This window comes from Prionailurus viverrinus, chromosome E1, assembly GCF_022837055.1.
Source record: "Prionailurus viverrinus isolate Anna chromosome E1, UM_Priviv_1.0, whole genome shotgun sequence".
Taxonomy (NCBI): domain Eukaryota; kingdom Metazoa; phylum Chordata; class Mammalia; order Carnivora; family Felidae; genus Prionailurus; species Prionailurus viverrinus.
In genome coordinates, this window is record NC_062574.1 from 10,174,038 (window position 1) to 10,187,767 (window position 13,730).

At 41.5% G+C, this 13,730-nt stretch overlaps 1 protein-coding gene across 3 annotated transcripts in view; it reads left to right on the forward strand.

Annotated features, from left to right (window-relative positions):
• Window positions 1-899: 899 nt before the first annotated feature.
• AKAP10 (A-kinase anchoring protein 10) overlaps window positions 900-13,730 on the forward strand; it is an 83,375-nt gene continuing 70,544 nt past the window's right edge. For all 3 annotated transcript variants that reach the window (XR_007146813.1, XR_007146814.1, XM_047832580.1), the window contains exons 1-2: window positions 900-1,151; window positions 10,788-10,835. Coding sequence is in view for 1 of the 3 variants with exons in the window: in XM_047832580.1 (XP_047688536.1) it covers window positions 1,064-1,151; window positions 10,788-10,835 (136 nt within the window). In the remaining 2 variants the exon portion in view is untranslated. The remainder of the gene's footprint in view (window positions 1,152-10,787; window positions 10,836-13,730) is intronic.

The following is a 13,730-nucleotide window of genomic DNA, read 5'->3' on the forward strand; positions in this document are numbered from 1 at the left end:
AGTGCTATCTTCCAGGTTCCTTCCCCGAAAGAGGACGTACAATTATTAATCAGGCACTGAGCACACTCACCCAGGGGTGAGGGACACTGAGGGATAAAGACTTGTTTCATTTAGCTCTGCTTTTAGGGATGGATGCTGGGCCAGAAGTGCATGTGAACAAAGCTGGATGATTCACGAGTTTGCCTTGTAATTACTGGCGATGCTTTTAAGTTACCCTTTCAAACTGGAGCATTTGCAGGGATTTGGTTCTGAAAATAAGCCCACTTCTCCTTTTTTTACTGCCGAGGTCACTGTGACTGAGAGAGGAGCCACATAAAGCAGGTCATGCTTCCTCTTCCCCTTTCGAGGAACCCTGACCCCCGGGAAACTACGCGACCGGGGGGGGGGGGGGGGGGGTCCTGCTCTAGAGCAGGGCCTGGGGGTGCAGGGCGAAGCCGTTCCGACCGGCCAGTGCCTTTCAGCCTAACTGGAACCGAGAAACAGGAGGGGCTAAGCCGGAGCGTGGCAGTGCAGGCCTCGCCTCGTACAAGGGCATGCTCTGAGCGCCCACGGCCGCGCGCCCCAGACCTGAGGCGCCGCACCATCCAGCCCCGGGTTGGGAAGTGCTCCCGCTCCGGGAGGGTCAGCTTTGCGGAGACTAGGTCTGTCCCGCTCCACCCGGGGCTGCAGCCGGGCACCACCAAGCTGCGCCGGGGTACCGCCGCAGGTCCGGGCCACCGAATATCGGAGAAGGCACACGGACAGTAACGCCGTCCGTCCCGGCCACCCGGTAGCAGTGAAAGGGCACAGACCGCACGCGCGCAGGGTCACGTGGGCGGGGCGGGCGCGTGCCCCCGCATCCACGAGAGGAGGCGGGGATGGGGGCGGGGCCGACAGCGCGGCCTCCCGTGAAGCCTCGCGCGGGGAAGGACCGGAACTCCGGGCGGGCGCCTTGTTGATAATATGGCGGCAGGAGCTGCCTGGGCTTCTCGAGGAGGCGGTGGGGCCCACACCCGGAAGAAGGGTCTCTTTTCAGGCTAGTGCGGCGGCCGCTGCGGACCCGGAAGTCCGGGCCGGTTGCTGAATGAGGGGAGCCGGGCCCTCCCCGCGACAGTCCCCCCGCGCCCTCCGCCCCGACCCGGGCCCCGCCATGTCCTTCTTCCGGCGGAAAGGTAGCAGAGGGGGGCTCCGGCGGGGAGCCAGGCCGGGCCTCAGGGGCGGCGGTGGGGCAGGTGGGCCTGCACGGGCTTCCTCCCGGGCGGCGGCGGGGCCCTCGGCCTCCGCGCAGACGCCCCCTGCGTGCCTCGCTTTGCTCCCGGACTCTGCAGGGAGGGAGAAGGTGGCTTCCTCGCGCGAGGTCAGGGGAATTGTCTCGCTGGTCCGAAAGTGTTTGCCGAAATTCATCCAAGTTAATGCCTGTTTGCGTAAAGAACAGCCTTCGCGTTTGTGTGTGTGTGTGTGTGTGTGTGTGTCTAAACTGTGAATCAAAAAAAAGGAAATTCCTTTAGTACCTTGTTAAGGAAGTCTCTGACTTTTCAGAATATTGAGGGTTTTATGTGCCAAAGCAACATGTGAAAATGTTTTCTTCAACTAGTGCTGTTTTCTAGATTCCTCCTTTTTTGGGGGGGAAGGGGATTCTGCACTTCCTAAAATAACATTACTTATTGCTAAAAGTTCCCTAATGAAAGAAACTAGTTCTTTTGATGACTTAGCAAGTCTACTAACTACTGGGACGCTCACTCTGTAAACTGCTTATATTTCTGATTTTCCGTTTTCATAGCTGCCCAGTTTTTAAGTAGAGGCAGCTTAATTTTGATCCTGGATAAAGTTGTTGTGTGTCATTAAAAATACATATGCAGAATGAACAAGTGTAGGTCATTTTGGATGATGGTGGTTCTTTGAATTCTTGTTATTTAAGAGAAAATACCAGAAAACACACACACACACACACACACACACACACACACACACACACACAAACCAACAACAAAAAGCAACACTAAAACAGGAACGTGGATTCATATGTCTGCTCTGCTACTGCCTGTAACCTGGGACAGAAAAGTGTTAACCCACTTTTTTCTCTTCTCTCAACTGAGAATTAGATGATTGGTAAAGGCCCCATTCAGCTATGAATTCAAGAATTCCTTTTCAGTACACGGCCGAGTTTTAGTAACTGATGTCATGGGGTGAGTGAATGAAGCTGTGATGAATGAATGCAGTGCTGAATGAAGGAAACCTGTAAAATGGTACAAGGAAGCTTTGTTGATAACATACCTTGGTATAGTTAAAAGCTCTAATTTGTTTGACAGTGTTTAGTTTTGTTTTTGAAGGGGAAAGAAAGCATTCTGTGTATAATGAGGCAAATTGCATGTTGCATAATAAGACTGTTGTCTGTGTTCAACATTTGAATGTCTGCTGCTTGCCAGGCACTGTGCTAGACCCTCACAATTAAGCCCTGAACAAGACAAAGTCCCTGCACCCATGGAACTTATTGTCTGCTGGGGCAGACGGACAAGAAATTTCTCTTTCTTATGTATGTGTGTTTACAAATTGATAACATATTACGACAGAGAGAACTGGAGAGAAGAAGCATATTTTGGTTTGAGGATAGAGAAAGGCCTCAGCAGGTGACCTTGAAACTCAGAGCTGAGGGATCTGTAGGAGGTCACAGAGGGTAGGGAAGAACACTTTAAGCACAGGGAATAGCATGTTCAAAGGTTGTGAGTCAAGAAAGAGTCTGGTGCCCTTCAAGAAAGGAAGGAAGGCCACTGTGCCTTGGGCTTAGAGAGGTAGACAAGATTCAGAGCTTTGTAAGCCATAGTTGTTAGGTTTTATTCCAAGTGCAGAGATGATATTATTTAAACATTTTTAAAGAGGAGTGATTTGGTCTTATGTTATAAAAAGATCATTGTAGATGCTTTTTGCAGACTGAATGTGGCAAGAGTAGAAGCTGGAGATGCTTCTGTTTAGGGATCCCATCCAGTCTTTAAATACCACCTATATGCTGATGACTCCTGAAATTTACATCTCCAGCTTGAATTCTCTCTCCTGAATTAAGAATGGTATATCCAACTGTCGGTCCACTTTATACCTCTACCTAGTAGATATAGGTATATCTATTAATAGAAATGACAGACTAACACATGGATCTTTCACTTACTATATCTAAAATTTAACTCCAGATTTTTTGTCACCTCAATACATTCCATTTCTGGCCTTTTAATTGTTCAGGCTAAAACTTGAGTATATTCTTGAGCTTCTCTTTCTCTCCTACTCTGTATCTACATCAAATCTGCTAGATCTACCCCAGAACATATCCAAATTCAACCTTGTCTCGTTATCCCTGATCCCTGATCTAGGCAGTCGTCTCTGTCTAGATTGGGCAGTTAAGGAAGTCCTTAACATCTTCAAGGATGTCATTCAAATTTCAGCTTGAATGTTAAGAGGAAGCCGGTTTTATGAAAATCAAGAACGGAATTATTTTTCTGTAGGTTTCAATTTGGTTTCCCTTCCCTCCTTGACCCCTATGGTATATTTTCAAATTGCATTATGCCACATCTCTTTTCAAATGTTTCCTGTGACTTCCTGTACTTGGCCCTCCTTTATTGAGGTCCCATTTCCTCTCTGTGTTCATCTCCTGCTTTCCTTTCTCATCACTGTTCCATTTATATTGACCTCTTTGTTGTAAAATACATTCCCACCTCAGGGCCTTTGCACTTACATTTTCTGTCTGGAAACCCCTTCCCACAGATACCCACTATTTGTTCCCTCGTTTCCTTCAGGTTTTTGATCATTTGGCATCTTAGTGAAGTTTTGTCTGTCCATCCTGCTTTTAACATTGCAGCCCCCAGCCCCTGCACTCCTATCCCCTTGCCCTACTTTCTCTACAGCATTTATCACCATCTGCTTTACTGTGTGTTTTATGAAGATGGAAGCTGAGTTTTGTTCGTGGTTGTATTCCCAGGTTTAGGTCCAGTGCCTGGGATATAGTTAGGATTTTAGTAAATAATTTGTTGAATAAGTGAGTAAAACAAAAATATCAGCTAGTAAAAAGTGCTGTGCTGGGAATTTAAACTGATGTGGGAGTAGATCACAGGATGACAATTTGTGTTCAGATAATAAAGGAAGGCTTGTCTGGGAAGATGGTATTTAGATTGAGATCTAAATGAGGAGAGAGAGCCAGCCTCACAAAAGATGAAAGGGACTGCATTGTAGCCGGAGAAAACTGGAAGCACAAATGTCCTGAGGCAGGCATGAACTGGCCGTGTTTAAGGAACCAGAAAAAGGCTGGAACTTACTGGGAATGGGATATGTTTTGGAGAGGGAGCTGACATGACTTGGAGTGAGTGGAATTGTCTTTTGGCAGTTGTGAGTTGGTGACAGCTCTCAGACATCCATGGGGTGTGTTGAGGAGGCAGTGGGATGTACAGTTCTGTAGAGATCACCTAGAGAATACCTGTAATATGTGAATTCGTTACGTTGAGAGGCTGTAACAGAGACACTGAAGTGTAACGGCTCAGACGAGAGATTTTTATTACTTTTGAGTGTAATGGTCATTGGGTGGCTTTGCTTCACAGTCATTCAGGGATCATTTTCTTCCCATTTTGTTACAGCTCCTTCCCTTAGGGTATGGTCTCTTCTATCAAAGCCACGTCATAGCCCCTTCTGTCTGTCCTCAGTCTTCTGACCCGTGGTAAGGAGGAAGGAGCAGCTTTAGCCAGAAAGTGGCACATAGCCATTTCTATTCATATTTTATTGGTGAGAATTTAGTCATATGGTCATAGCTAACTGCAGAGGCTCCTAGGAAATGTAAAGTAACTAGCCAGTTATGTGCTAGGTTACAGCCGTCTTGCCAAGAAGAGGAGTGATCATGAATTCAGTGACCATGGTAGCATTTCCTGCCATACTGTAGACAAGAAGGGAGCCTAGGTGAGAGCTCTGGAGTGAATCCAGCTTTTAGAAGTGAGATTGAGAGGGGCGCCTGGGTGACTCAGTCGGTTGGGCATCCAACTTCAGCTCAGGTCATGATCTCACAGTTTGTGGGTTTGAGCCCCGCGTCGGGCTCTGTGCTGACAGCTCAGAGCCTGGAACCTGCTTCGGATTCTGTGTGTCCCTCTCTCTCTGCCTTTCCTCTGCTTGCTTTCTCTCTCTCAAAATAAATAAACATTAAAAAGTTTTAAAAATGTTTAAAAAAGTGAAATTGAGGAACATGAGCCATTGACAAAGGGGACTCAAAAATAAAATGCCAGTCATATAGGAGTGCGATGTCATGGAAGCTAAAAGAAGATAATGTTTCAAAAAGAAGGGAGTATTGTGTTGAATGTCACTTGCAAGATCAAGATAGAAATAGCTACTCAGTTTGTTAATGTGGAAGTAATTGGTCACTTTAAGAGTAGTATCAGTGGAATGGGTTGAGGGGAGAATGTGAAGTGTGGAAAGTAGCAAGAGTAAAACTAAAAAACACCTTTTCCAAGAAACTTTGCAGTGAAAAGGAACTAAAAGGGGCTTTTGGGTTAAGGGATTTTTTTTTTTTTTTTTTTTTTAAGATAAAAGATGTTAGAGCACGTTTGTATGCTGATAGGAATGATCTGGTAGGAGAAAATGATGGAGAAGAGAGGTGTTAATTTGTGGGAGTAAAGTTCTTGGGAAGTCCTAAGGGATAAGATTAAAGCCTGACTATACCAAGATTTGGTTAGGGTACACTGCTGTTGGGAATTGCAATTGTAGGACCACTTGTATAAAGGTCAAAAACTTTCAAACAATGCTTTATATGGTTTATGGATACGTAAATGTATTTAAAGAGTAAAAATATGGTTGGAAACAACAAATGTTCAATTTATGAAATTATTTCCATAGGGAGAGGGGGAATGAGATCAGGGAGAGACTTCAGTTGCACCTGCATGTTTTATTTCTTCTGAAAATTTTTCTGAAGCAAGTACAGCATAATGTTAAGATTTGAGAAGACTGAGTGTTGCTCAAACCTGAGTGTTATTCAGATTCTAGTATTGTCTCTGTTTTAGATGTTTCATTCAAAGAATATATAGAAACAAAAAGCATAGTCAAAATAAGGTGGCTGAAATAAACCTACAAAGATCAGTAGTCACGATAAATATAAATAGACCAAATTCTAGCAAAAAGCTATATAGCTAAAAGATAAAGCAATCGGATAATAAACCAAAATCCAACCATAAACTCTTTACTGGAAACACAACTAAAGCATAAGAACATAGAAAATTTGAAAATAAATGGAAAGAAAAAGCAGACAGATGTTAACCAGAAGAAAGCTGTGTGCAGATGGCATACTTTAAAGCACAAAACATTATTAGGGCTAAAAAGGTCAGTACATTATAGGATGAACACAGTACTAGGAAAATAAAATTCTGAACTGCTTTGTACCTATTATCAGTCTCAAAATACAGAAAGCAAAATATAGAAAATTACCAAGAGAAATCAACAAATTAATAGTCCTGAAGTTTTAAGAATGGTCTTCTTTATAAATCAAGAGTAGTAATCACAATAAAAAGAAATGGGCTGCCCCAGACGGTGAGGAAATGGTGATTTATAGACTGGATTCCTGCTGTATACTACTTAAATAAAAATAGGATCATGAGAAGGTTAAAAGTAAAAGGATGGGAAAATATATTAGAGATATAAGACAAAAAGAAAGCTAATATAGTCTTCACAGGAACACATACACAAAAAAAGAAGGGAAATTTAAGTTTTGGGAAGGAGGGGAACAAAGGAATTCTAATTCCCAGGTAACATGTTTACCTACATAGAAAATTGAAGAAAATCTACACACATACTATTAGAACTCATAAAAGAGTTTGGCTGGGTTTTTAAAATATATGCATTTATATGTAAGTATTTAAAATTCACTTGTATCACTGCATGCCAGTAAAAACAAAAGACTGAAATCTTTATGGAGTTTACAAAACCCAATTGGACAAGAATGGAGACCTAAATAAATGGAGAGGTATACTATGTTCATGGATAGAAATACAGTACTGGAAAGATGTGAACTCTCCCAAGTTAATCATTAAGTAAGTCAGTGCTGCTTTCAAAACTCTCATGGAGGTTTTAGGATCAAAACAAGTTAACCCTGTAATTAATATGGCAGATAGTTTCAAGAGAGAATAAGGTAGAGCACTTGGCCCTGCCAAAGTCTGATTATATGGTTAGGTAACTAAGACAATACAATTAAATGCTCAGAAACAGACCCATGTATGGATGGGAACTTAGTATACAAAGAATTTCTGTTCATTTGGGAAAGGTTGGACTAATCAGTAAATGATGCTCATTATTCCTCTGGGAAAAGACAGTATTTTCTACCTCCTATCGTACACATCAGGGGTCAGCAAACTTTCTATAAAAGACCAGATGGTAAATATATTTGTTAGGCTTTGCAGGCCATAGAGTCTCTTGTCTCATTCTTTCCTATCCTTGTAGCCATAGATAGTATGTAAATAAATGGACATGGCTATGCTAAAATAAAACTTTATATAAAAACCTAGGGGTGGGCCTGATTTGGCTCATGGGCTGTAGTTTCCCAGTCTCTGATAGATAAATTCCAGGTGGATAAGAACCCAGAACTTTAAAAAGCAAAACTTGAAACCATAGGAGAAAATATAGGGGGGGGGAATCTGATTTTGGGGTAGGAAAAGATATCTTTTTTTTTTAAATTTTTAAATGTTTTTTATTTATTTTTGAGACAGAGACAGAGCATGAACGGGGGAGGGTCAGAGAGAGAGGAAGACACAGAATCCGAAGCAGGCTCCTGGCTCTGAGCTGTCAGCACAGAGCCCGACACGGGGCTCGAACTCATGACTGTGATATCATGACCTGAGCCGAAGTCGGATGCTCAACCGACTGAGCCACCCAGGCACCCCAGGAAGAGATATCTTAAACAATAAGACAGGAAAATACAGTCCACATAATGAAAATTTAGCTAATTAAAGTGCAAAACTTCCATGCAATAAAGTTTTATTTATTTGTTTATTTTTTACTTAAGTAATCTCTACACCCAACATGGGACTCAAACTCATGGCCCTGAGATAAAGATCATGTTCTTTCCACTGAGCCAGCCAGGCGCCCAAAGCTTCCATACAGTAAAATATACATAAGGTATTTGCAACACAAATGATTAGTATCCAGAATACTATGGCATTCCTACCAATAAGTAAAGGATGAAGTACATGAATAGGCAGCCCATAAAAGAGGAAACCTAAACAGCCAATAAACATGAAAGGTGTCCCCTCAAAGGAAATCAAGGAAGTGAGTTCAAAACACCATCAAGTGACATTTGAAAAATTTATATAGCCACTTTCATTCAAAATACCCATCATTGGTTACCTAACAGTTCCATTTCTAGTGTTTTATCCTAGAGAAATTCTTACCTATATACGTTGGAAGACACATACTAGATTGTTGATCACATCAATGTTTGTGATCATGAAAACTAGGAAATAAAACTTAAATGTTTATTAACAGGAAAATGGGTAAATAAAAGTGCATTTTAGGAATGAAGCAGCTAAAGTGAATGAGCTAGAGCTACATGAGTCTACTAGAATTGCATCAGTATGGACAAAAGTGAAATTATGGAATGGATACAAGTGTCAGATATGTATAGAAAAATACTATTTATGTACTTTTAATTTTTTTAAGCTTATTTATTTTAAGAGAGACAGTGTGAGCGGGGAAGGCGCAGAGAGCAAGGGAGAGAGAGCATCCCAAGCAGGCTCCGAACTGTCAGCACAGAGCCCAATGCAGGGCTTGAACTCATGAAATCGTGAGATCGTGAGATCACGGCCTGAGCTGAAACCCAACGTCAGGTGCTTAACCGACTGAGCCCCTATGCAATTTTTAAAGATGTACAGAATAATAGCATTTTTAAAAGTCATTTGTAGGAATGGTCTAAAAACATACAGGGCAGTAAACATCCAATTCAGGACCAGTTTATCTCCGGGAAGGGAAGAAGAGCAATGGGATCAGGTAGTGGTTCATAGGCTCCTTTAACTATATGTATAATATTTCAGGGGAGGGAATAGGTAGGTCAGACCTCTAATATTTGGCAAAGCTGGATTGTGTGTGTACTTTTATGTTTGAAATATTAACTAGGAGATTTGATTTGTAAGATGAGAATGTATCGAGGGTGACGGAAGTGGAACTGTGAAGATATATTGTGGTGGTAAAGTCAGTCGGTCTTAGAAGTGGTTTGGGTGTAGGAGGTAAGAGAGAGGCATGTTAAGGATGACTTCCAGGTTTTTGGCCCGAGAAACTGGGGTGATCGTGTCATTCATGAGAGAAAAGACTGAGGTAGAATAGGTTTGGGAAAAGATGGTACGTTCCGTTTTGGACTAGTGTTATTATGGAAGATGACAGGGAGATGGTTAAATTTAAGGTCAAAAAGGACTTAAACTAGAAATAGAAATAGAGGATTCACGACTTACGTTTGGTATTGAAAGCCTTAAGAATGGGTAAGCTCAGCCAGGAAATACGTATGTGTATGTAGTGAAAAGAAAAGGTGCTCAGACCCTTTCCCTGAGAAACTCCCAGTGGGCACTTGGAGAAGTTGGCAAGGCGGTAAACTGAGAAGGAGCAGCTGGAAAACCAGGAGAGTGGAGTGCTATGGAAGCCAAGACAAGTTCACGTTTCAAGTGGGAGATGTAGTCAGTTGGCAAACGCCGTGGTGAGGGCTGCAACCCAGTCCCTTCTACTGCATTTCCTTGTTTGATCTTCCTAAGAGTAGTGATCAGTACCTGCAATGATCTTATATTTGTCCGTGTTGGTCTCCACATTCACGCATGTAGACTTCTTGAAGGTAGGACTGCTCTTTTCTGAGCCAGGAGAGTATCTCGCACATTCGAGGCACTCAAATAACTTGTTGACGGATTGATTTATCAGATACCGCGAGAGCTAGTTATTTCCTGCTACTGGTGTTTAGTGTTTAAGAGCACAAGTAGAGAGATGGTCACATTTTGAGATTTCTTATTTTGATTGGCTTTTCGTGGTGAGGTTAAAGAAAATTTAGTGTTGAAAAAAAAAATAGAAGAAAAGTAAGAAAGGTTAAAAATAGTCTTAGGTTAGATCCTGTAAGAGTTCACACTTTGCTTAAGCTGCCATGTACCTTCCTTTCTTGGATATTATATTACTAGCATACTTGTAGTACAATTTCTACTGTTTTGTGTAATGGAGAAGAAACTATATAGCTTTTTAAGAGAAATTGTTGGGCCTTGATTGAGTTTTAGAAGTTTAGAATGTAAGTTTAGAATGTTTGTATTGGATACTGTGAGGGTAATACACAAGAAGTAAGATATTCCTCAGGATGTATCTAGTAGCGGGCATCTTTTAATAATATTAGTTAACATCCTAAATTTACTGTGTGCCTGTTACTCTCCTACACCCTTTACAAATATTTATTTTTTTCACCCACGGCCCTCTGAGATAGGTGTTATTACCGACCTAATTTTATACATCAAGGAAATTGAGACCCAGAGAAGTAACTTGTCCAGGATCACATGGCTGTGTAATAAGTGGCAAGCTAGAATTGGAACCCAGGTATTCTGCATTGTCTCTCCGTAAGCACACTCCGTGCTTGTGCTCTTGAATGAATGATGTTCAAAGGTCACTTCCTTAGAGAAACTTCCCCCGACAATTGTCCTGCCCTGTCTCCCTCCCAAGGCACTTATTCTGTTATTGTACAACTTTGAATATTCATCTGTTAGAATAAAGCTTGTCTAATTTTTACAGCATATAGAATGGATCTTTTCAACTGTAAAAGTTGCTCACGATGCTCTTTTATCTTCTAGTGAAAGGCAAAGAACAAGAGAAGACCTCAGATGGCAAGTCAATTAAAGGTGAGTTCCACGTCATTCCGTTGTATTAAAAAGTGATGTGTTCTGCATTTATAGGCTATTGAATCCTGGTATCTTCCCCCTTCTTTTGCCATTATTCGTCCCTGTCTTCTTTTAGAATTAGGGTTGTGACTTACTTTCTTGTTCAGCCTATATACTTACTAGCACATGATAGGCTTTTTACTAAGTGCTTGTTGGCTGTCCTAGTGATACAGTAAACCAGTCCTTATTAATCACCCTTTTGATTGTTCCTAAAAGCAATTAGTTGTCTTTCTATTAAAAAAAACAAGGGGCGCCTGGGTGGCTCAGTCGGTTGAGCGTCCGACTTCGGCTCAGGTCACGATCTCAGGGTCCGTGAGTTCGAGCCCCGCGTCAGGCTCTGGGCTGATGGCTCAGAGCCTGGAGCCTGCTTCCGATTCTGTGTCTCCCTCTCTCTCTGCCCCTCCCCCGTTCATGCTCTGTCTCTCTCTGTCCCAAAAATAAATAAACGTTAAAAAAAAAAAATTAAAAAAAACCAAAAAGCGAAAAATACTCTGAACCGAGCTGACAGCTAAGTGAAAGAACTACCACTTCTAAGGCTTGGTTTTCCAGAAGTGTGGATGATCACAGCTTGAACTTCTCTGTTACTTTGGATGAATGGTCTTAAAATGTATTCAGAGTACTTTATTGTAGTCAATATATTGCCCTTATTTATAGGTTAGAGCATGCTTTTTTAGGTTGTGATCCCTACTATAGTTTTGACTGATTTCATCATGTCCATGTACAAAGATTGGAATGGAAGATTATGATGGAAATTGTTTCTATAGCTGTTACATGTAAGTTTCTTAAAGAAAATTTATTTACATGAAATCTGTAGATTGCTGCTTAGATTTTTCTTCCAAATGTTTGTTATGTAGCTGGCAGTGAGTATTAACTGTATATGATCAATTTGCCAGAGAGACTGATTATAACTTAAAAGATTTATAAAATTAGGGAAAAACTAGGGTAGCTTGCAGTCTTATTTTCTGCTTATTTCTGATAATTTAAAGCTAGTTGGATTCCACATTGGTTCATACTGCCCTCCTCAAGCAAAATTTGATTGGCTTCAAGCCCTTAGCAAGCAGTGTGTGTGAAGACAGGATCTGATTGTAGAAGGAACAGACTTTGATGTCTCAGGCACACAGATCTTCTACTCTAAACTCTGCTACTAACAGTACGACCTTGGGAAGTGACGTAACCTTTTTCGGTTCTTTGTTGCAGAATGAGAGAACTGGCCTGCCTCACTTTCTAAGTCTATATGAGGCTAAAAAGTTCCATGTTCATACTCTGTGACAATATATAATCTGTGCTTACCTGACCTACCTTGGAATAATACAGAAGCAAGACAGGAAACAGGCCCTCACGAAGTTAGCAGTCTGATTAGAACTTAGATGCAGAATAGTAGCAAATACCCCAACATACTAATAACTACCATTTCTTGAGCACCTGTTCTCTTCTAGGCATTAGCCAAAAAACTGCGGCTGTAACAGTGAACAAAAAGGACTTGGATCCTGTAGTCCTTGAACTTATAGATTGGTAGGGGAGAGGCATGTTAATCAGGTGATTCCACAGATGGCATGGGCTAGAATCTGTAGTGATGGAAATAAAGTGATCTGGATAGATCAGTTTAGAGCTAAAATGGATAGAACTTTGTTACTGAATAAATATGAGATGTAAGGGAAAGGGAGGTTTAAGGTTGACACCTACCTTTCTTTCTGGTTTGCCCAACAGTGAGACTGGTGGAGAACCAGGTTGGGAAATTATATGTTCAGTTTTGGCATGTTGGGTGGGAGATACTTTGGAGACATTTACATATATTTTATGCACACAGTAATTCTAGAGTCTGAGTTTCCATCCAGAGGTGAAAGTGATTTTCTAGAGTCTGGCAGACCAAAGTTGAAATCCTGCATGTTGAAACAAATGACTCTTTACCATCTCGTTGACTTCTGGCAAAGTATTTAACTTTTGTCTGTGTCCACATCTCCAAAATGGGGAAAATGCTGGTCCTGCAAAATTGTTGTGAGAAATAATGAAATAACGTACCCCCAAAAACGTCTATGAAGCAACCCGTACTGCATTGGTAGCTCTTGTTTTCTAGTTTTAGCAGGAGAGGCCCTCAATATGTTGACTTCGTTAAAGGAAGTGCTGTGAGGAGTTCAGAGGAATTTGAGATCAGCAAATGGTTTCTGGAGTGTAGGGAAGACTATAGAAATGGGACTTAACGAATCTAAAAGTTGAAGAAGAAGAATTTGAATGAAAGAGGCGATTCTGTCTCTTTTTCTCCTACCAGCGCAGCTTCTTGTTTCTTTGGGTATATGTTGGGCAGAGGGACCTTCATTCAGACAAGTAAAGATATTTTTACAGAAGAGTGATATCCATTATGAGGGCCATAAAGACCAGAAAAGAGAGTTGAGACAGAAAAATAGGGAGCCTGCAGGCTATTGAACAGGATGTTGATGCTTTGCATACAGTATTTATGAAAGGTTAGTCTGAAAGCGTTTTGTAGGATGGAGATCCTAGAAGTTCTTTTACTGTAATGCAGAAAGGCCTATATTAAAGATGTGGTGTTGATAATAAACAGACAAGTAGATGTTTAGAGATCTTGAAGGAAAAGTCAACAGATCTTGGCAGGTAAACACATAGAGCGAAAAAGAATGGGTCCAAGATTTTGAGCTTTGGAGACTTGCAGATTGAACAGAGACAGGGAAATTGAGTAGGAGATTTAGTTTGGAAGAAGATGCAGTAAGTTTGATATTTGGACAAATTGGTCTTGATATGGTAAAGTCAAAGTGAGAGTAGCTAGTAGTAAGTTATTGCAGATACAGGATCAAAGCCCAGATCAAAGGACAGGTCTCAGATACAGGTCAGGGGTTCTAACCG